This window comes from Mastomys coucha, unplaced genomic scaffold (genome assembly GCF_008632895.1).
Source record: "Mastomys coucha isolate ucsf_1 unplaced genomic scaffold, UCSF_Mcou_1 pScaffold14, whole genome shotgun sequence".
Classification (NCBI taxonomy): Eukaryota; Metazoa; Chordata; class Mammalia; order Rodentia; family Muridae; genus Mastomys; species Mastomys coucha.
Window position 1 is genome coordinate 105,914,568 of NW_022196896.1, and position 23,500 is coordinate 105,938,067.

The 23,500-nt window shown below is 37.8% G+C and overlaps 1 protein-coding gene across 6 annotated transcripts in view; it reads right to left on the reverse strand.

Moving 5' to 3' along the window:
- Positions 1-16,002: 16,002 nt before the first annotated feature.
- Positions 16,003-23,500, reverse strand: part of Cul3 (cullin 3) — a 75,381-nt gene continuing 67,883 nt past the window's right edge. For 5 of the 6 annotated variants that reach the window (XM_031368140.1, XM_031368144.1, XM_031368141.1 and 2 more), the window contains 3 exons: positions 20,585-20,771; positions 18,370-18,515; positions 16,003-16,474 (listed from right to left, as the gene is read on the reverse strand). In XM_031368140.1, coding sequence (XP_031224000.1) covers positions 16,343-16,474; positions 18,370-18,515; positions 20,585-20,771 — 465 coding nt within the window. In that variant the 3' untranslated portion in view covers positions 16,003-16,342. The remainder of the gene's footprint in view (positions 16,475-18,369; positions 18,516-20,584; positions 20,772-23,500) is intronic. The other variant, XM_031368143.1, reaches the window with a different exon arrangement.

Sequence of the window (23,500 nt, forward strand, 5' to 3'; positions counted from 1 at the left end):
AAAAAAAAAAAAAAAAAAAGGACAAAATATCTGAATAGATGACTTATCAAAGACATACAAATGATGTAAAGAGCCACCCTACATCATATGTAACTAGGAAACTTCACATGTCTTTTAGGAGAAAAACAAACAAACACGAATTGATGATAACAAAGGCAGACCAAGACAGAGGGCAAAGTGAACGGTCTCTCACCATGGAAGACATAGTAGCAGTGTCTTTTGAAGCGGAAGATATTCTTACCGTATGATCCTGGGCATTAAACCCAAAGAGCTGGATACCTATATCCACACAAACCCTGTACACTAACACTATACCAGCTGTGCCCACAACTGCTAACCTTGGGAACCACCGAAGTGTCACATAATTGACGAATAAAGACTGATAGCTCCTTACTGCGGAGTACAACACTATTCAATGACAAAGGAGTGAGCGATTCACACATGAAAGGACCTGTAGTTTTAAAAGGCATCTTGCTAATTGAAAGGAGCCAGTCTGAGGAAGCACCAGCTGCTGGGTATGACAAGAGACAGTAAAGGTATAAACAGTTCTTTTTATACTGTTTTATACTGTTAAGAGGAGGAGTAGAAGACGGAATACAAGGGATTTGCTGGGTAGTTAAGCTATATCCACATTGTAACGGTGGATACCGGACAGGATGGACTTGTCAAAACTTATATAGTAGGAGCAAGGAGGGACTCTGAGAAGTGATGGAATAACGGCATTTCTGAACTAATGGATTCATCCATTCACAGCTTCATAATTTGATGGGCTATTGGGGACAGATAATAATTGGGAAGTAGGATCGAGTTTTTAAAAATAGGGCTGTATTTTGTTACCCAGCTGTCTTTCGCTGACTGGTCATCATTGGGAAGCAGTGTACTCTGCTTTAGCAAATGTCTAAGCAGTAATGGGTTAAAACATCTCAAACAGAGTCAAAATAAGACTTTTTATTTTTTTTGTAGCTGTTTGTATTACAAATGCTAATCATGTTCCCCAAAAAACTGCTTACAAAATGTAGACCCCCTCCCCAAAGCCCGGACAGTAAACTCAGCGCTGCCTACCTGTTGAACGGAACCGGTTACATTCAGAAGCTCCACCCCCATTGAGCAAGAAGGAAGTAACTGATTGGACTGTTACACTGACATAGTTTGGGGGAAGGGTTTTGCCCCAGGTATTTTTACCTGTTGCAGGAACAAAGGAATGATTATTAAATTCAAGATGACTGAGTGACCAGACCTCGTGTCGTCTAATGTTTTAGTTTTCCCACGTGGGTACGGTATAGTATGGCTAGCCTATCTCTTATTTCTCTTTCAATCTCTTCCTATCTATTTATTACTCCTATTACCAGAAGAACCCTTTATTTTATTTACGTTGGCGCTGGCTGCCAACAACAAAAGAATGTCTGCACATAGATTCTGGGAACTGGCCCCCAGTTGGTTCTGATTGGTAAATAGAGATGCCAACAGCCAATCGCTGGGGAGGACAGACAAAAAGGTTGGGACGGGGAGAAGGATAAAGTGAGCTCCACCAAGCCAGGGAAGTATAGAGGACAGAGTGCCTGAGGAGGTGCAGGACAGAGAAGCATGGCTGCCATGGGAAGGAGCAGGGAGAGCATGGCCCAGAGCAGCCACCAGGAAACAGAATTAATAATAACCTCGCATGCAGGTTAGGTAGTGGTCCAGCTATTGTGCTGTGTAAGGCATATTAAACTTGAAAGGCTGTCTTTCATTCGGGCACACCAAACCATTGGGGCAGGTAGCAAACCTGCCAATGGGATTAATATTTATTTGTACACTTTTTTCTTTTAAGTTGTTTTTCTAGAGTATTTTGTCACAGTGATGGAAAATTAGTATGAGTGACTGTCATGAAAGTCTGCAATTAAAAGCAAGGAAATTGTGACCTCACAAGAATGTTTCTGCAGACATTTGCCCAGGCAACTGTCTGTTCAATCATGGTCCTTCTCTGGACACTGAAGCGCATTTTTAAATTTTATCGCTATGCTGATTAGTGTTAACTTTTCAAATAACGACTTTTCCAGTTTACCTATAAATCAGCTGAGCTGAATATACTATGTTCCCCTTTTCTTGTTAAAAACTCCTAACTTGGGTAGAACAACTGGATCTTTCAGTTTGCAAATCTATTCTGTATACAAAATAATAAAATAATAATAATAATAATAATAATAATAATAATAATAATAATAATAATTCTTTGCTGTATTTGTGTGCGTATGTGTGTGTAGGTTGGAGGATAATTTGTGGGAATCTGTTCTCTCCTTCTACCATGTGGGTACTGGGGATAGAACTTAGGTCATCGGGCTTGGCTGCAGACAGTGTTATCTGTGGAGCCATTTCACTGGCCTTTTAGAGGATGAAGTTTCAGACATGGTCTCATTATGTAGAGCAGTCTGGCTTTGAACTCACAGAGCTCTACCTACTTCCATCTCCCAAGCATTGGGATTAAAGGTGTGCACCACCATGTCTGGCTCCCTTTGTTTAATTTAAATTTTTTCTTTTGCTTTCATTGTAACCTCCTTTGTGGTTTTGGATCAGTTGATTCAATCCTTAAGACGGTTGTATTAGCATCTTCATGTATGTAGGGGATTCTTGACAACTACTGCTAAACCAATCTAAAGCTACTTCATTTCATTTCATTGCTTTTGGGTAGCAAATTGTCACATATATTTCATCAGCACGAAAATAATTAAGTTATAAAAAATTATTCTCTAGACCAGTAGCTCTCAACCTTCCAAATAATTAAGTTCCTTGGGCTGGAGGTAGGAGCACTGACTGCTCTTCCAGAGTTCCTGAATTCAATTCCCAGCAACCGCATGGTGGTTCACAACCATCTGTAATGGGATCCAGTACTCTCTTCTGATGTGTCTGAAGACAGCTACAGTATACTCACATTCATAAAATCATTAAATCTTAATGGAATTCCTCATGTTGTGGTGTTGTCACTTCATAATTATAATCTTGCTATTAAGAATAGTAATATAAATATCTGATATGCAGGATATCTATGTGACCCTTGTGAAAGTGTCATTTGACCCTTAGATGACTTCTCTAGACATTAACTTGACATTCATTTTCTAGTGGTCAAATAGTTCTTAGGTGGTCTGTTTTAAATGACTTGTACAACTATATTAAATAGCCTTAATTTTTTAATATTACACTTTGTGTGTGTGTGTTTGCATTTATGTGTGCCCGTGAACACATGCCATGGTGCATATATAAAGGTCAGAGGACTTGTGGGAGCTGGTTCTCTCCTTCGACTATATAGGTCCTGATGACTGAACTCAGATCATCAGACATGGTGGCAAGCATCATTGCCACTGAGCAAAGATCTGTCTTTTAATAGGTCATAAATAATCTTCTATGTTATAAAGCAATTGGAACAAAGGAACTAATCAACATGAGGGAAATCTACATCTCTCTTGATGTTATGCTAATCAATACACATCACATTATTAAAATACAAGCTGCTAAATCCCTCAGGTTCCCATTTGAAAGACACAATAAAGCTTGACCTTATTTTCCACAAAAAATAAAAATAATTAGTTTATTTGGTGTGATACACTACATAATGGCTTCCTCACAATGCTTACATGCTAATCCCCAGAGCAGCAGGTGACTTAAAACAACCTTCAGTAGGATTATCCTGATTTACCTAGTTGGGGCTAACATAGTATCTCAGGACTCTCCAAAGAGGACACAGGAAGGGGAAGGGTCAGGGTCAGACAGAAGGGTGGGGTAGGAGAGGAAGACAGAGGAAGAGTCTGAGGCAGCAGAGGTTGGAGACTATAGAAAAGCCAGTGAAGGAAAAAGCAAGAGCTTTCCCCTCGCGCCTCCACATGTACAAGGCAAAGACAACCTGTGAGCTAGTAATTTTTATCGTGTGACCTAGTAAAATTAGGAAAAACAGTAACTAAAGTGTTTGTGAGGGGCTAGTCCACCCAGCAACTCAGGAGACCTGTGTTCTACATAGGAAACAACTCATGCTATAGGATAAATAAATCAATTGAATACATTATAAAATCATATAGACACATATCTTTTATAACTGGTATGCTGTGAAGACAGACTTCTGCTGACGTCAAGAAATGTAAATGTTTGTGAATGCTTACCCGTCAGTTTTCAGCAGGAAACACTAATAAGTAGATGAACTAAAGCGAGTAAGGAATCAGACTGCTCACAGGAGCCAGAAGGCCACGTTTGGAAGTGGTACCCGTTAGACTTCAGACCTCTTTTCTCTACGATGAGAATACATTTTTGTTTGTTCCAGTTACTATGAAAAATGCCAAAACCTGCAAAACTTCAACGGAAAATTGTCGTGTTTCTAGAAGGTGGAACCAATGTTAAGTTGCAGGCAGGGGTAGTAGCTGGAGAGAACTCCCAGGATGCTTCATACAGGACATCTGATGTCCTTACAGGTTCTGCCCTAACAACACCCTTTCAAAGACCCTAGAAACGCCAACGCCTTGGACATCAGGCTTCAACATAGGAATTTCTCGAGAAGACAAATGTGGTGGGATGGATATATCCTGTGGGCACACACTCTCTAAAGAAGCTCCCTTAAGCTGTTTCAGCTTAGCTGGAAACAAGAGGAATACATACAATCAGAAGTAAAACAAGCAAGTAAGGGGGAATGGCAGTGAGATAATATTTAAGTATGAAAGGAAATTCTCACAGGGGAGTCAGAGCCAAAGTGTTGGGAGTGGGAGGCTATTAAGGTCGTGAAACATGAGCCACAGAAAGGTCCAGTGTTCCGTCTAGGGCAATAGAGTCCCCCCTCTATATCTCCATCATCCACCTTCTCCTTCTGTCTTATACTTGTCTACCAACTACCACTCAATGCTTCAGTTGTCCTGTTTTTCAACTGGCTCTGCAAAGCTTCTCCTTTTATTGATATACAGTCTAGCAGAGATGCTCTTTGCCCAGAGGTTATTTTGTTTTGCTTTATTTTATACCTTTGTCTATATTTAGATCTCAGCCTAAATACTACCCCTTCCGAAAGCATTTCCTAACCATGGATGCCATTCTATTCTACTGTCACTTTTCATGTCCTTTGCATAAGTCCTTCAGAAAACACACACTTTCATGTACTTCTATGCTGACTGCTCATTTCTCCATCCATAACGGGTCCTTTGTGATGACAAGCTTTCTGATTTTACTCACTCTACTTTCCAGGTCTTAGAACAAGAGGAACACACTAAAGTCATACAAATAAACACCAGGAAGTATCTCAATGTCTTGTTTTTCTCTATTTACAACCACTGATGTGCGATTTTAAAACCACACAAACCCCAAGTTTACATATAGCTAGTGATATTCCAAACAAACTTATCTTTTCCAACACACAGAGGTTTGTCCCTGGAGACCTGGAAAGCAGCATTGCTTTAGGTTGCAAGTTGGTTGTTAATCTTCCTAATTTCCTACTAATTAAGTGTCTCCTTCCCCTAACCCTTTTTCTCTCTACTCTCAATACCCTGCCAGTCTGGGTATAAGAAGAGCAGATTCAAAGAGTAAATTAACCACAGCAAGTGTAACATGGAGGGTTACTACTTAGATGATTTAACATGAGTACTTACGTTTCTATGGAAGAATAACCACGAAACAAAGAAATTCTGCTGAGTACTCTACGATTTGGGCATAGTTCATAGGGACAAATTCACTAGTATGTTGGGGTTCAGACCTGTGTGAAGAGGGTGTGGAAGGACCTGCTTATTTCTGTTCACAAACAAGTAGGAACAATCCTCGCAGAAGCTGGTGAGGCACACTGTGGGGAAGTGTGGAGAGAGAGAGGTACCACAGTGGGATCAAGGTCTGAACAGATACTGTCTTAGGTCTTAATTGCTATGAAGAGACACCATGACTACAGCGACTCTTATGAAGGACATTTAATTAGGGCTGGCTTACAGTTTCAGAGGGTTAGTCCATTATCATCATGAAGGGAAGTATGACAGTATCTAGGCAGACACAGTACTAGAGAAGCTGAGAGTTCTACATTTTGATCTGCAGGCAGCAGAAGACTGCCACATTGGGCACAGGAGACCTCAAAATCTACCCAGTGACACACTTCCTCCAACAAGGCCACAGCTCCTAATAGTACCACTTCCTATGGCCAAGCATTCAAATACATGGGTCTATGGGAGTCAAATCTATTCACACCACCATATTGTCTATGCTGGGAAGAGCTTGGTGAACAAAGTCCAAAGTTTTGGGCCAGTGGAGGCAGTCAGTGAGTTGACAGAAGAGACTGGGCCTACCGAAGGGGTAGGGTCATCTCTGCAGACATTGCTGGAACCAGGTGCTAACTTAGTGGGCTTCCATATATGGCCTTACACAGGTAGCTCCAAAAGCTGCAAGGAGCAAAGGTCAAACAGCCATTTTACTAAAGTTACTTGACATGCCTGCATGTGTATGTGTTATGTCTAAAAGGGGATGTGGCCATAGCAATTTGGCTGGTAGTATCATATAAGCTGCTGAACCTACTACACTAAGGGCTTAAGAAAACCATAACTAGGGTTGGAGAGATAACATGTCAAAGGATCTGCCTGGGTTCAGCTTCCAGCAACCACTTGGTGACTAACAACTACCTGTAACTCTAGTTCCATGGGATCTGACTCCTTCTGGCCTCTGGTGGCATTGCACACACATGGTACAGAGACACAGAAAAAGATCAACAAGCCTTTACAAGAAAAAAATAAAAAACAAAAAACCCCAGAAAACCCACAGCTACAAAAAACTCTACTTTGCTGGCAACTAGTGCTGGAAGAGCTACCTGACTGAAAGCCAGTTTGTGAGCAAGCAGAGGTGGAACCTGACCAGAAATGCTCCTTGCTTCTCTGCTGTGGCTCATCATTGCTTTTTACTAGCAAAGCTCAATGTCAGGCTAGGCAGGCGACCATCTTCAAAAACCCAAATGGTCAGTTCATTTGGAGAAAGACAATACTTCATGAGTATGCAAGGCCTTCAAAGGCTCCCAGGTACACAGCACAGTGCTCAATGGGCTCTGGCTACAGAAATGGCAAGGTTCCACACTCACTCCTTGGTTCCTCTCTCTCAAACTGATCAATTTCCCTGTGTATTTAAAACTACTCCAAAAAAGAAAGTCTATTAAAGTAGACAGCTTTGCCTATCCAGGTGGGTGTTAGCTTTTGTATGGGTACTTGACATGCCTGCATGTGTACATGTCCTTCTCTAAAGGACAGGAGGGAGGCATGTGGAAGAAGTGGAACTATGTCATTGATATCACCAAGCATATCGCCAGTTAGTCATTTCGAAGAGGGGCTCAGCAGCCTCTGGTTCTACCTGTACCTTCAAGGTCTATGCAAGGTATGACTAACGTGAAGGAGGAAACAGAACTTTCACGGAGCACATAGTGGCCATGGAATACTTTTACCAAAGATGTATTCCCGGACAATCTATAAGGATTCCCAGACTGCCCTTTGAGAAGCAAATCAGAGGCCAGAACCAAGGTCTTTTCCATAAAGCACGGCTACACTACTTACTAGACTGACTGGCTGCCTTCCTTCCCAAGGCACAGGTCAGCCCAGCATGGGAAGACTGCCCTCCCACACTCCCTCCCTTCCTTATGACTCATTTTCATTCTTGTACTATACACTCAATTATTATTATTTATTATTAATTATTATTTAATTTATTAAATTAAATAAATAAGTAAAGCCTATTAAAAATAAGTACAAAAAAAAAAAAAAAAAAAAAAAAAAAAAAACCCAAAGCAAACAAAAAACCCAAGGACTACTTAACATCTTCTAAGATGGTAAACTTTTTTACAATCTCTTACAACAAAAGCCTTTAAGTGGCATCTTTTTCTTCCACATTCCTAGCCTGCTTCCAGTAGTCCCCAGTCTTCAGCTGGTTATTGAGGACATAGTCACACCCTAGTAAGCACAATGCTCCCTAGCACTCCATTCATAACCCTTGCAGTGGAGGGAAGGCTGTGGCCCTCTCTGCAGACTTCACAGCCCTGTATGTTGTGGAATCCTGCTTCCATCTTGTCTTTGTTTTGCACCTGGGATGCCCTCTCCTGGTCCTCTCCAGACAGTGTTGGCCTGTCTTCTTTCTCTGGCCAGAATTTACTTTTCTCATACTGACAGGAGTTACTCAGGGCCTATCTCAAAGTTTCACCTTTTCATTAAAACTCACTCCTGCCATCTTATCTAATGTGACAATTTACCCCTCCCACCGTGCTACCCCTCAGCCCCTTGAGCTCTTTGTTTGCCATCACAGCATGTCCACACGATTCTGCACATGCTTGCCATCCGGAGCATGCTCTTCTTGCTCAAGGCCTTTTGTCTACTTTGCTCCCTCTTGAATCTCCAGTACCTAAAATTCTATCTAACAAAGAAAGTGTTTGACAGGGTGAAATGAATTTTATGGAAAAACTGAATGTTAGTGTAATTTAAATAAAGTTCACTACATTCATATCCTTTAAAATTAGACTATATATAACACATAAATAACAGATTGGGGATGTTTATTTTACAACAGCCTAGTTACATCTGGGAGTCCACACACCACCAGCAGATGTAATTTCCAAAAATATAGTTGTTTGTATGCTCTATGTGTTTGGACATATAAAGAATGAAGTAGAATTTGGTGAGAATCACCTGCACTCTATGGTCTTTTTGATTTCCCTCCTTCAGAGTCCCTTATAAATCTGGGTTAAATTTTGTATTAAGGAATTAAAATCTAATCCAGAGAAACTACATAAATTAGTTACCTAAGACTCGTGTATCAGAAATGACAGAATTATAAATCAGATCAATCTTTGGCTGCAATTGATAGAACATGTTTTTGTATAGATGTAGATGCTTGTAGATCTTCTTAAGCATAAGGACGTATCCACACCATAAATTTTGATGACACAAGTAACAATAGTTAACTTAGCATGCTTTTTTAGTAAACAAATTTACTGTGATGTTCCAGGTATGTGGGTTTATAGGTTTGTGCAATTTTTGCCTTTGTAGAATTTGTTGTTATTTCATAATGGTTTCTTAACCACCTTTAAAAAAGAACTAGGCCTTAAAGCCATTTTATTATTGTTTGATAATGAACTGTATATGTTACAAAACACAGCAAAAAATCCTTTCCCCATCAGTTGGGTATCTAGTAACCTTTAACAATCTAGTCGCTATCATTTATCTACAAACAAGCACACCACCAAAGGTGACCAAGTACAAATGTGTGCAAATGCACTGGACTCAGTATAGTTGTTTTGTAACTATTTTAACTCTTCATATTTTGGTCATAATGACTATAAAGCTCAAGAAAAGAGACTTAAGGTATATTCTAGATATCACACTAGCTTAAAAATGGATAGATACCTTAATTTAGTTTTACCTCTCAGTGATAAGGTAGGTTGATCAGAGCATGATATGGCAAGGCTAACAGGCAACTTAGGCTCAGATTAACTTTATGCAAATAAGGGCACCCAACCAATTTAGTGGTTCATAAATGATGGCTGCCATCTTTAATGGGTAAGAAGTCAGTTATTGAAAACAGATTAGCAGGTACCATACTAAAAGCTATTTCAGTGAGAGCACTGTCAGCTACTCATTAGTAAGCCAAAGCTTCATTCTTTTAGAAGAGGACACAGATGGAAAATAACCTCTCATGAGAGTTGCAGTACTACCTGCAACACCACTGGATCCAGAAGCTTGGAGAACAGTCATGAGAAGTTAACACCAGGCTGTGCTTTTCTGTAGGCTGAGAACAGGACTCACTGTTAGGAAGTCTAAGAAGGGCAGGTGAGTCTCGAGAGGGCAACAGTTGCGGCTAGAAGGCTGTTTTAAAGCTGGCGTTGGGGGAACGTCTCACTCATCAACCTTGAAAACTGGGATTGGGTTTTAAGAGCTTGTAGGTTTTATATACTTAGATTATGCAATGTTTGTGGCAATCTGATGAGGGAATAAACATATTTTAACCTTTTACTGGATAATTCTATGAATGAACTACTGAAAAATAACCAAAAACTTACACCGGGGAAATAGGGATTCAAGAATCCTGATTCTGGGCTGGTGAGATGGCTCAGCCGGTAAGAGCACCAACTGCTCTTCCAAAGGTCCTGAGTTCAAGTCCCAGCAACCACACTGTGGCTCACAACCACCCGTAATGAGATCTGACGCCCTCTTCTGGTTTGTCTGAAGACAGCTACAGTGCATTTATTTATAATAATAAATAAAAAAAAAGAATCCTTATTTACAGACATAATTTTCAAAGTTGGCTATACAAATTCCAACTTTTTTCCATCCACACTGTCACATCATAAGCCATGGTTCTAGTGGGACAATTCAAAAGTTAAGTTAATAGGTACTTGCTCTTAACTCATCTAATACTGCTGCCTAAACTTGGACTTGTAGGAGGAAAGTCATGAAACTTCGAATGCAGGGTTTCTGTCTAAGTTCATTTTCTCTTAGTGACAAGGCCTATTGGAGACCACAGGTTGCTAATTTTCTGTGCAGGCAATAAGACTGACACTACCCTCCCAATGAGGACTAACAATAGCTTGGCTATGATGAATGTGATCTGTAACCATCAGCCCATTTTCTTACACATTTTTGCCTTGAGAAACAGTTATAGCCAGCTGAAGTTTAGTAAATACAAAATGCTAAAGCATCTTACAACTTACCTTATAACCTTAGCTAATTAATGAAACTGGGAGTTGTTAGTGTAACACAACCGTACGACAATGGCGCCCCTAGTCCCACAGCCTCACCTTGCACCCATAAAACCTTAATCTTCACCCTTCAAAAAAAAAAAAAAAAGTTCCCCTAGGTTCTGGTGTGCACTTAGGATAAACACCAGCAAAAGCCTATTACCTCCAGTTCAGCTCAGACATTCTGACTGACATTCTCACAAGTCTCTGCTAGAAAGCTATTATCCCACCTGGGGAGCTAAAACAAAAGCTCTCTGCAGACTGTCAGTTCTTCCTTGAAGTAGCCGCCTGGAAGCCCACCCACCGAGATACGAAAATGCCCGCCCACCACCTTAAGACTTGAGTTGCTGGGGACTTTGGCACCTGACCCAAACTGCAGTATTTACTTTACGCAAACTTCTTGGAACCTAGAGACTTGCTTTCAGTTTTCGTGCGAGTATAAAAATCTTGCCCCCCCTGAGTAAAGTTGGAACCTTGATCGGAATACTTGACTTGGCTTCGATATTTTTCTTGCAATTCTAACCCTTTATTTCAGGTCCCTGTGTTCCTTCTCCAGAGAGAATCCAGTTCGTGAAACTGTAGGCAGTTTCAAAAGCCTAGCTACTTCTCTTCTTGAACTGCCTTTTATTCTTGTGCACTCTTCTATAAGCTTGGTGGGAACCTTCACTGCCTTGAAATGGACTCTGTTCCTTTAACGGCTCATCAAGTCAAATGAACATAGATGCCTTCCGACAAGAATACGGATTTTTGTTTAAATGCTTTTCTTAGAAATGTTACAAACACGTTTGTGGGTAACCTTTGTTTTTGTTTTTGTAGACAGGGTTTCTCTGTACAGCTCTGGCTGTCCTGGAACTCACTCTGGCCTCAAACTCAGAAATCCGCCTGCCTCTGCCTCCCAAGTGCATGCAAAGGGCGTACGCCACCATTGTCTGACTGTGGGCAACCTCTTGAGGGGACTTTCTGAAACTGGATCCAGCCACTCTCCTACCCCCATCATTTAGACATGCCAGTCTCCTTGTCTTCCAGTTTTGTTAGTACATACATGCTGTGCCTCTTGTAAGAGCTTCATTGAAACAGAGTGAATTGTTTTGTATTACTCTATGTCATACTCTTTAGTTACATTTCTCGGCCTTGTTTCATCTCTAAAAATCAAGCTAGTAGGTCTATAGGCTAACACACAGAGAATATTAACTCCAGTTGTTGATATCTGACAGCAGCACGTATCATATACAACTTTTTGTCCATGCTGTTTCAGCATCAGGAACACCAATAAGCCAACATAAACTTCCATCAAACTATATGCCAAGAAAAATCTTAAGATCCCAATTCAATTTGCGCTGCCCACTCTGTACAAACCACTGTTCCTAGAGATGGTACATGAATAATCATTAAAAGCACAGGCTTTAGAATGAGTTATGTCCGAATTCCAGTGAGATTTTGCACATCTTTCTTCAGGCTCTGTTTTTTTTTAAACAAGTTTCTAGAAGATCCAATGATCTAAGCCAACAGCAAGCTTCTGCATTTATCCTTAGCTTTAATGCATTTAAATTGTAATGCTGCTAACACACTTCACTTGCATGAAACTCTGCACCATGCATATTAAGAGTTATGCACACCCCTATCCCAGGAGGAGGGGGCGACTACTTTAGAAGATAATTTTTACTGAAAACTAATCAACCTAAGGAGACTGATTGTGAGATTATAAATGGTATAAAATTATAACATTTGCCCATATTTAAAACCATTTGCTATATAAACTTTTGCAATTTTTAGAAGGTAACATATTCTACCTTCCTAAGGTCCAAATAGAGTGAAGACTCTGAGAGCCTCCAAGATGTCTGTTTTTCTCTTACATAGGCAAAGTGGGTTTTATAATTATCAGTTGTGTTAAATGCACCAAATAAAGCTCTTGAATTAATACTAATACAGTGCCACCTTAAGTTTTTGAGGGTGAACTGTCTTGTATATGTTTTTGTTTCATAATGTCTGAGTTTTATTATAGATTTTAACTTAGGAAGCTGAATGTCTAAGACTTGTAGCTACCTGCTATGGTAAAGCACACCTGGAGCTTATCACATCCACCACACCAGATCCTAATTGTCATTGAGCAATTACAACAGAAAAATAATCTGAAGACTCAGGATTTTAATTTTTTACACTGCAAGATCTGTGCACATTAAAGCTTTATGCTCTATGAGCTGTACTTTGACACAGCACACACTACTTGGAGCTTCTCATATACTGCAAGCCATTTCACTGAGGCCTACTCAGGATCAAGTTAGACCCACATATTAAAGATGAAATTATTTAAGTCTTGTTTATATACGTGCCATTTCTAAGAACACTACATGAAGCTTTGTTCAATTCTCCTAAGAGCTAAGCTTTATGATCAATCATTAAATTCACTATCATTTTGTGTCCTATACTTTCTGGAAAACTGACTTGGAATGGAAAAACCATGCAATAAGAGAGAAAAAAAAAATCTAAGTGTAGATCTTAATCACTTACCTTGTGATCCTCACACTAAGAAATTGAGTATACGCTCCTTTAAATGGACATGTTCCAAAATGCCAGCCACCATCATCCTTGCTTCTTGCCTAGTGGTGTCATCAGCAAATATGGGCCAACAATACCATGCAGAATTCCATACTGAGATACATTTCATATTATATCCATTGCTTCATGCAAATGATGTACGCAGTGACAGATTTAAATGCAAAACCATATATATCCACTTGCAACATAAAACATAAGACACAGACATAAACTCCAGAGTACTAGGTTAGAATCAAACCAAGGTTCAAATCTTGGCTTGACCATTTTTCAGCAGTTACCTTACACAACACTTGGTATAATGGTTAACTCAGAGGACATGACAACTAATAACAGAAAGAGCTCACAAGTGACTGCATACAGTAAACACATGTAACTTCTCAGGACTACAAATCAATAGAACACAAAGTGTTTACTGAATAAAGAAGTACCATATAGTGCAAAACATATGATACAAATGATATACACAAAGGCTTTCTAAGACTGAGAGAACCTTATGTTGTGTAAAACTTGAAAAATTAGGCTACTCTCAAAAGGACAGTAGGCAGAACAAGGGCAAGACATTGTATTACTTCTTCAAAGTGGATATTCAAAATTAACCCCAAAAAGGCATTGTGTAGACTTAATATACTAAAATTTAGACCCCAATAAAGAAACTAACTATTCAAAAACCTAAGATGTCAGTGAGGGTGCTAGTTTCTGGAAGTGTACACATTTTCTGTAGAACATTTGTTCTTACCTAAGTCTTTCCATCTGTCCTGCACACTGAGGAAACAAAAGTCAATAATACTTCACTGCTCTTGAGAGTCTCACTGCAGAGGCGTAAGAGTATTTCCCAGATCTTGAACCAGTGCTTTCCTGCCCTGTACTCACAATGCCCCACACATGCATCCCTTCAATTCCACTTGTAGTTCACTGACATAAAGAATCCTTGCAATTATGACCATAGTTTTTATTTTGTGAAGCTGTTTCCTAATTGTAATAAAATTTCAATATTTAAATGACAAAAAATGCTGTCCCACAAAGAATGACAGCAAAGAATAACTTAACAATGACATTTTTTTATAGCTGGAAAAATTATCCATTTTCCCTAAAATTCAAGTCACAAAAAAGAAACTCATCACATTATTCTTTTAAAACATTTAGAGGATAAAAATGTTGATGACCTATTGCTGAGAAATACCAAATGCATCACATGAAAATTTTGTAAGGGAGCAGAGCCAGCATTGCCCAGCAAATAAATCTACTTTAACCCAGAAGCAAGCATCTACTACAACAAGTAGCAAACCTTTATGTCCCTACACATACACCAGACCTAATCTGTACAGTTGAGCTGTCCTTACTTCCAAACCGTTAAAAGCAGCTTCCTTAGTAAAAATTCTAATTACACCAGAAAACAATGTCAGTGTTACACTGTACCTGTGCAAGGACAGCAAGGTGTACTGAGAACCTGTCCATATTGGCCACACCTTCACTGTCTCATGTCATAAGACTTAAAATCATACAGTACATATAAAAGCAAACTTAAATGCAATAAAAGCAAGTCTAAAAGGAAAATTATAATCCAAGACGCATGGGGAAAATATTTATGTGGAGCTTTTAATCCATATTAGAATTCAGTTATTGTAACTGCATAAATTTAACAGAAACCATCTTCTGAGACATACATTCTAGTAAGTATATCAACAGTATTGGTATTCACTGGAGAGTTGGTTACTTGAACTCAGTAACATTTCATTTTTCTGACAGAAATCTAGTGGTTTTCCCCAATTACATATCTAAAACATTATCTTGTAAGAAAAAAATGGAACAAAATTAAATAAAATGGACGATAAAAATACTCTGAAGTTAAAGCAAACTATAATCCTTGGCAGATCAATCAGGTAGAAAACTTCAGTGATAGTTGGAAGCACAGAGTAACGGACACAAATCTTCAGCACAAAGCACATCTTTGAAAACATGAGAACGACTCTTCAGAGGACAATGGATAGCTAAATATCCACGTTTGAAAAATATTGCTTAATCACTTCCTAAAACACAGCTGCAAGAACTGAAGAATTCCTTCAAACTATCAAGGTACTCTATTTATTGCATCTTTAGATTGCATTTTGAAACAGACAATGGTGTACCACAGCTTCACCAAAATATATATTTAAACTGTGTGTGTGGGGTGGGGGATATATTTATAAACAAATGGAAGAATGGCTGTGCTTTTCAAAGGAACTGAATTAAATATAACCAGCTGCCACCTTTGTGCTCTGACATACTTGAGTTAGTGTGTATGTGAATACTAAATTCATTTATTTTGTCTACAATAAATGAAATAAAAATACCACCCTATACAATCCACTATTAGCAGTAAGTACAACAGCAAAAAAATTATTGTACAATTTATACATACTAAAATATTTTCTTTCTCTAGAAAGAAAAACCTAGTCATCTTAGAACTTAATTTGGAAAACTTCAGATTACAATAGAGAAAAACAAGTCAGGGTATGTACTGATGTTCAAACAAAGGTCCTTGGTCAGAAGGCTGTGAAACTAGGAAGTGCAAGTGGTAGGATAAAGCATGCGCCAATTGTACGCCTGGGTCTTTGTATATTTATCAAACCTTTAAACAATACCAGCTAAGGAACTGTCACAAGCAGAGCAAGATAACTGGGAATTTGGCATCTCTTTTGCCATTCTTGCTACCCAACTTACACAATGCGCAAAGTGCTAAGAAGCAACACTACAGAAACACATTTACATCAACACTGAAGACCTGGGGAAATGAAATCCAACAATTTTATTTTAGTGAGCTGTGTTTTCTAAATTTGTTTTATTTTTTCCTGTTTTCATACAATATTGAAAACAAAACGCGGCACATTCACATTTTCCCGAGGAACTGTAAAGATGATCTCTACAGGGATAACGTTGGAAAGCCTGAAGCTCAATCAACTGATGTTGAAAACTCTCAGAGGAGTAGAGGCTTGATCTGAGTGGTCTATAACATGTACTGCAATTTAACAGAAGAGATGGTCGTCTTAACAGTATGATTTAAAAGAACTTCCCAGTCCATGCGAAGAGTACAGTCCAAGAATAAATCAAATTTTTGAATGCATTTTATGCTACGTATGTGTATACTTTGCGATCCTCAGGTGTTCGTGCCAAATATTCTCTCTCAATAAGTCCTTCAATACGTTTCTTAATGACAACTGGACTTGGTAAGAATCGAGCCTTCAGTTGCTGAGTTACCTAAAAAGAAAAGGTAAAGTCTAATTTTTAACTAAAACACTTCCATTTAAACAAACAAAGATCCCTACCTTTTTACTAGAGCTGACATGCCACTTTATAAAAGCTAAAAAATTTGAAGACTATATACCTGAATTAAAAAAATTTAGATGCACCATGCATGGTGCCTAATACCCATAATCTTTGCACTTGGGAATGTGAGGCAAGAACTAGACAAGAAAAAGTACAAAAATTTTAAAGCTTTTACTTGAAAATTTAATGGATGTTTAAAACATACTTCTTTGTGTAAAAATATGGATGCTAATGAGGATGTTAGATTTCAGTATTCTGAATACGTACCAGCATATAGTTTAATCATTTTGATGATATTATTAACTTCTGGGTTACCTTTACAGTTCACAGAACCTGGTAGGATAGTGTGCTTATAAGCAAAAGCCCTGAATCCACACTTCCTGGGTTTAAATTCCTGATTCATCTTAGCCCAGCTCAAGGCTAACAGATAAAACTCTTTCCAGCAATGGCACCCAATACTAAGAGCTACTTCTGGCATTCTTTGCTCCAGCTGCAGTCAGATTTTAAGTATATGTTCCCTGTAGCATCCAGTCTGTTAATCATAATATTTATCTGCATACACATACACACAGAAACAGATATATTTTAACTGCAATGTAGGCTGTTTCACTTTATAAAGGAAATAAAAAGTTGGTATTAACAATTAGTAACAGTACCAGAGAGAATCTAAACCTCTGTCCACAAAGCTCACGCTCATTTCAATAATCCACCCTGACTCATCATCCACCCTATTGGCTAGATTTTCTTTTACTCATTAATCAAGGCTATTTTCCAACATGCAATTATTGGATATTCTTTGAAATGTGAAACTATGAACTCAATGATGCAACTACAATCTATTACCCTTCTACAATCACCATTCTAGAATCAAAAACCTTGCTCTTGGCAGGTAGTTCTTTTCCAACTTCAGCCTCTCTGCATTCTCACAGTGCACTTAATCAACCTACTATTAAAAAAAAAAAGTAAACAAAAATCTTGTTACCAACCACTTGAAATTGCCAATCCGTAACTCTATCTTATAGACTGTGAATAGTTTTTATATTTATTCTCCTTCCTTACAAGGTCTAAATTGCAATCAACTCTCAAAAGCATCTTCAACTCTGGATTTGAACACACTTCATAGTCACCTATGCAGAGCCTCTTATAGGCCAGACTGCTGACCCTAGAATTTCTGATTCAGTTAAATTTGGATGGACTAAGAACCTCTACTTCTAAGACTCACGACATTAGCACAGTTGGTTCAGAAAGAACCCCTTTAAAACCAGTGTTCAAGGGTGTCTTCTCGGTGTCACTCACTAAGCATTCTTATTGCTCCCAAATATAGAACTGTAGGGCTTTCTTACTGTTTTTTTTTTTTTTGGTTACTTCTCATGGTGCTCCTGAGCAATTAATATAGACTCAGTTCTGACTGTTCCCAATTCAACGTTTGGCCTTCTCAATTTTTAACTGACTTTAAGTGCCACAATCAACTCCAGCCCGTGCATATGCCAGTATACAATAAAGTCAACTGTCCAATTACTAATTAATATATGGACCACAGAAGCACATTATTCTCTCTCTAGTTAAGGGCTCAACTTCTGTCTATTCACTCAAGGCAGAAACCCAGGAGGCTAAACTCATCCTTCTCATTTGCCATCATTGGTTAGTGAACTGTCAGCTCTACTTCTCAAATCTTAACTATGTTAACCACATCTTATGAAAAGAAGATCTTAAAAACATGGTAAGTTACTAATGTTCAGAAATACAGGTGATTATGCACAGTATCTTGCTCTTGGTGAGCAGTGTTGTGTGACAATGATGTTGATCCAGGCTTCAAGTGTCCTTACCTCTGCTACTAAAACATTGTGCTGCATCTTCTTCCTAGACTTCATAATTCGCACTATAGCAGCTTCTATCTCATGTTTTCTGTCATCATCTACTTTCTGTCTTGTTTCTTTCCTTTCTGGGTCAGATTCACCTTGTTTGGCTGCAACTAAAATAGAAATAAAATCATTTATCAGAAAAGTCATTAAAATTTGACATAATAAAATATAAAATAATTTAGTATTATTTAGAGGAAAAGTCTATCTCAATTAGAGTATGAACACAATTAAACACACAATAAGCAAACATTCATGCTTTTGCAAAATCAGAAGTTAGTTTTAGAGGGGAAAAATAAAATAGAATTTCATTATATGCCTCTGGATGGCCTAGAACCTACTACTTAGACCAGCATGTCCTCAAACTCAGAGTTTCACCTGCTTTGGCCTCCTGGATTCTGGGATTAAGGTTGTACTGGATGCACGCCTGGCTGACTAGAATAATTCCTACCGTAGAAGAACAAGGCAGTAGATATCTTCAGTGGCAACATTAGTAGTACACAACTTACAAACTGCTTGGGACTTTCAGTCCTCAACTCTTACTTTTCCATCATGGCTTCCAAGTTTTATTTCAACAAAAATATTTCAGATAGGCAGGTATCTGTTGTCTCTAATTCTAAGACGCTGTAAGAGGGCAGGTATTGTCAAGATCCTATCAGTAAAACAATAAAAAAGCATCACTGAGGTATGAGAAAGGGAAATACTACTCTGTAGGCCTTGTCAATATCTCCTTGGAATTTACTACCTAACAAAATTCTTTTCATAATCTCATTATATTCACAAATTATTCCAAACTTTGGTAAAGTCTCACTCTGTCCTTTCTATTGTGTTTGAAGTAACCAGTAACAGACAAAGAACTAATGTACAACTATTCTGTAATTGATGTAGCAAACAACAAAACCATTTGTTGTGCTATTTGGTCCTTTAAGGAGACAGGCACGAAACTTTCTGAATTAAAGCAGAAAATCTCAAAGATACATGGTTGACTATGCACAGATGTAGACATGAGATAAAAGATTTATAGTTTATAAGATTATTCTGGTATGCATAACCATTTAGCTACTTGTAGGTAAAGTTTCTTGGTTAAGAATACTGCTTTCAGGCTGAAGAAATGGCTCAGCAGTTAAGAGCAGTGACTGCACTTCCAGGGGTCCTGAGTTCAATTCCTAGTAATCACATGGTGGCTCAAAACCATCTGCAATGGGATCCAATGCCTTCCGTCTGATGTGTCTGAAGAGAGACAGTATACTCACATACATAAAATAAATAAATCTTAAAAAAAAAAGGCACTTAATCAAAACATATTGCTTTTGGCTGGGAACATGGCTTAGTGTCCAAGTGCCAAGAAGCACTTGGTCCAGCATGTATAAGGTCCTGGATTATAGCCCCCCTTGCTTATCCATCTACCTACCCATCTATCCTAAAGTCTCTTTCTCAGACACACACAGAAACACATGCGTAAGAAAAAACTGCATTCAGCATTATCTGCTAAGGAAAAAAAATAGAGTAAAAGCAAATAAAAATAATCTAAAAAGAATTATAATCTAAAGAATTATTTCCCACCCAGGTTCAATGAAAAAAATAAAAGAGAAATGAAGGTATGGGTTTAGATTAAAATAAATAAAATTTAAGTGATAACATGAAAACACTGAAAGAATCACAGTCCTGAAAGCTAAGATACAAAAGAAATCTAATTGAGAATATAGAAATATAGATACTATTTTTCTTGAGTGTGATACTATATTTGAATGACATAGGAGAACATCTTACTTCAAGGAGATGTGTGTTCTAAGGTGTGCTTGTCTTTACTAATATTAACCTTGAAACCAGGTAGTAGAATGCTTTTATTCTAAACAATGAAAAAACAAACAGGGAAGGCTTTTTGCCACTTACAAACAGAAAATAAAAACCTTAAACTGATGATGCATACTGAATAACATTTCTACCATCAACATAACAGGATTTACTAAAAATTGCTCGCAACGGTATTATTTATGCTTTTAAATTAAAGGTAATACTGGCTTTACAATTCCAAAACTTACCCTGTTTCTCTTCTTAGGACCAAGCATATTTTTGTTAACAATGAAACTACTACTTTTTAAGAGGAAGAAATCCGGCAGATGCAAAACTTTCCTATGTAAAATATACATAATTTTAAAGAGGAAAACTTAATTCCAGGTACCTGTTTGAATCTTGACTCTGTGTAGTTTGGATGTGAATTGATCATTAACTGTAAATATGTGGCCACTTTCTATCTCCTTGGACTTGGGTTCTTTTGTGAGGACCCGCTGTGTTGGTTTACCACAGGCGAGGGACTGGAGGGCTCTAACAAGTTCTCTTTCAGGGATATCTGTCTCTTGTTGAATTTCCTGAAAATTTCATTAGATTTAACATAATTAGATTTTCCCCACAAAGATTAAAAGTACATTAGTTAATCAGCAAATAAGTCAATCAAGCAGTAGCTAGAGGAAGGTTAATTCTATTAAGGAATTAATTTACAATAAAGAATCTCCTGAACATTATGACTTGCTATTAAAATATTATTTGGACAAACTATAAATTGTTAAAAGGCAAGGGCATTTCTGCTTCAAAAAGTACACAATAGATTCTCTAAAAATGCTATCCACAGGCACCATCGGGAACTTGGCTACAACAGTCTCAGGACTATTTACAATCTAAGTTTACTTACAGCACACTCTGTTCAAGCTCTCACTAAAAACAAACATCAGAACCTGGATCAACTACATTTAATGCCTCTGGGATCAAAATAACATTTGACTACTGGAAATTAACATTAAAAACAGAATTTAGGACATCTGAGCTCTAATTCATAATTTTTGCATATGTTATATTATGAATACAGTGCTATACAGGAGAAATAAAATAAAAACACCTGGAGAAAGGTTTGTAATTTTATTTCACTGTTCTCATGTCAATGGGAAAATTAAAAGAACTACACACTCATATGACTTAGTTCAACAAATAGCTATGGAAATATGAATTAAGTCAGAATTCTGTAGAAATGTTATTTTACACATCTTTGTTTCAAATAATGACACATTTACTGCTACTGCAGACATAAATACTATATGAATTTAGGAAGCTAAATAGGTCTTATTTTAGACTGCAGGTAGCTATAACATATTTTAGTTATACTCAGAGAACAGAAATGCTCTTATAGTAACACAGCTGTGTCTGCTACAGACTTATTTCAAGAATTCTGTGTCTATTTTGGAGTCTGAATTCTTTATATAGGCTTCAATTGTAGAAATGTACAATCTTTTGATTTATTAGTCAACTAATATTTAGGGAATTACATCTATTTGTCTATTACATCTATTTATCTATTATATATCTATTCCTTTATGAATATGCTTAAATATTTCCCTCTATTTTACACTGCTATACATACTATGTGGTGCATGATTGTTAACAATTACAAATTAAATTTTTTTTCTTCCTTCCTAGACAGGGTCCCTTTCCATAGCATTGGGTGTCCTTGAACTCAAGAGATCTGCCTGCCTCTGCCTCTCTTGTGTGGGGATTAAAGGCATGTACCACCACAACCAGCACTGGATGGAATGTTTAATAATGGCTTTCCACTTCAATTATATCTGACATTAAAGTCCAAATCAGCTTATACTTAAGAGTCATTAAAAACCTTTAAAAAGCATAATACAGAGCATTAATACAGGAATTACTACTCATGTTGCTTTGCAAACCAAATGTTAGTTATTAAAACTAAGATGTAAGCTACTATTCTATGTTCCTTGTAACTCTTTTGTATTACAGTGAACTCCATTCAAAAACCCCTCAAAAAAAATCCTCAAAAAACCAACCAAACAAAACAAAAACACCTCAACAACTTTATTACTATAGATAAAATATGACAATACTACAATATCTTCCTTGTAACAATCCTTCCTTCCTAACAATCTTGGTAATGTTTTTAATTACTTTTATTACATTTACTTACTTACTGGGTCTGTGTGTGTGCATGCACTTGTCTCAATTCCCTTGTGGAAGTTAGTTCTCAACTTCTACCATGTGGGTCCCAAGGATCAACCTCAGGTCAGCAGGCTTAGTGGGAAGCATATTTACCTGCTACCACTTTTGCACTCTGTGCTATCTCACCTGCCCAGGCGGACTTGGGTGACCAACCAGTAGGGGAGGGACAATAATGTGAGTATCAAGATCACAAAGATAACATAGTTTCTTTTTGGAGCTCTAAGAGTGCTCACTCTAGGACAACTGAGCACCATGACGTGAAGGAGACCAAAAGGTTGAGTAGAAAGGCCTATATGGAAAGAAACTACAAACTACAGACTTTTACCAACAACAACAACAACAACCACCAGTCTGCCCACCATTCAGAACACCTTCGAAGCACATCCCTCAAGCCCAATCAAACAGTAGATTTTCTAAGTTTAACCTGACAGCTAAATACAAGAATCTTAAGCCAAAAGGATCTTGTGTCATAGCTATCCAAGTGAGGTCCTGCTAATAAGCACTCAATTCAGAAACTAAGGATTGTTAGTGGATATTTTAAGCCACATCATTTTGGGATTTGGTATGTGGCTGATATACCCTTACTGAACTCCAAGACTTTTATAAAGTCAGTTTTCTTATTAACTACTATGACACCTCTAATCTCTGTAAAAGAGCTAACTATTGAAACTTAGCAACAGATGTGACATATAATGTAAAATACAAGTTAAGTGTCACATTGCCTTAGTTAGATTTGAGGTATAGGGAGCCCGATGGTTTTGAGGTCCATTACATTGCATGGAATTCGAGACAGAAAAACTCTGTAGATGACACAGCTAAAATTGGCAATGTTAGAAGAATAATCTAATTAGCTTCTACCTATACTTTGCTCATTAGTATAAATGTATCCCAAGTTGGCTGAAAAGGGGAAGCTGCCTTTAACCATTAAAGTTAATACAGCTTTGGAAAATAAATTTGTATTTTTGCCTATCCCATTATACTTTTTAGTTCTTTATACATAGAACTCTCAAAAAATCAACCTTGCTATTATATCAGATGAGTGCCTCATATCAGATGAGACATTCTTCATAAAATGTTCACAAAAAAAAAA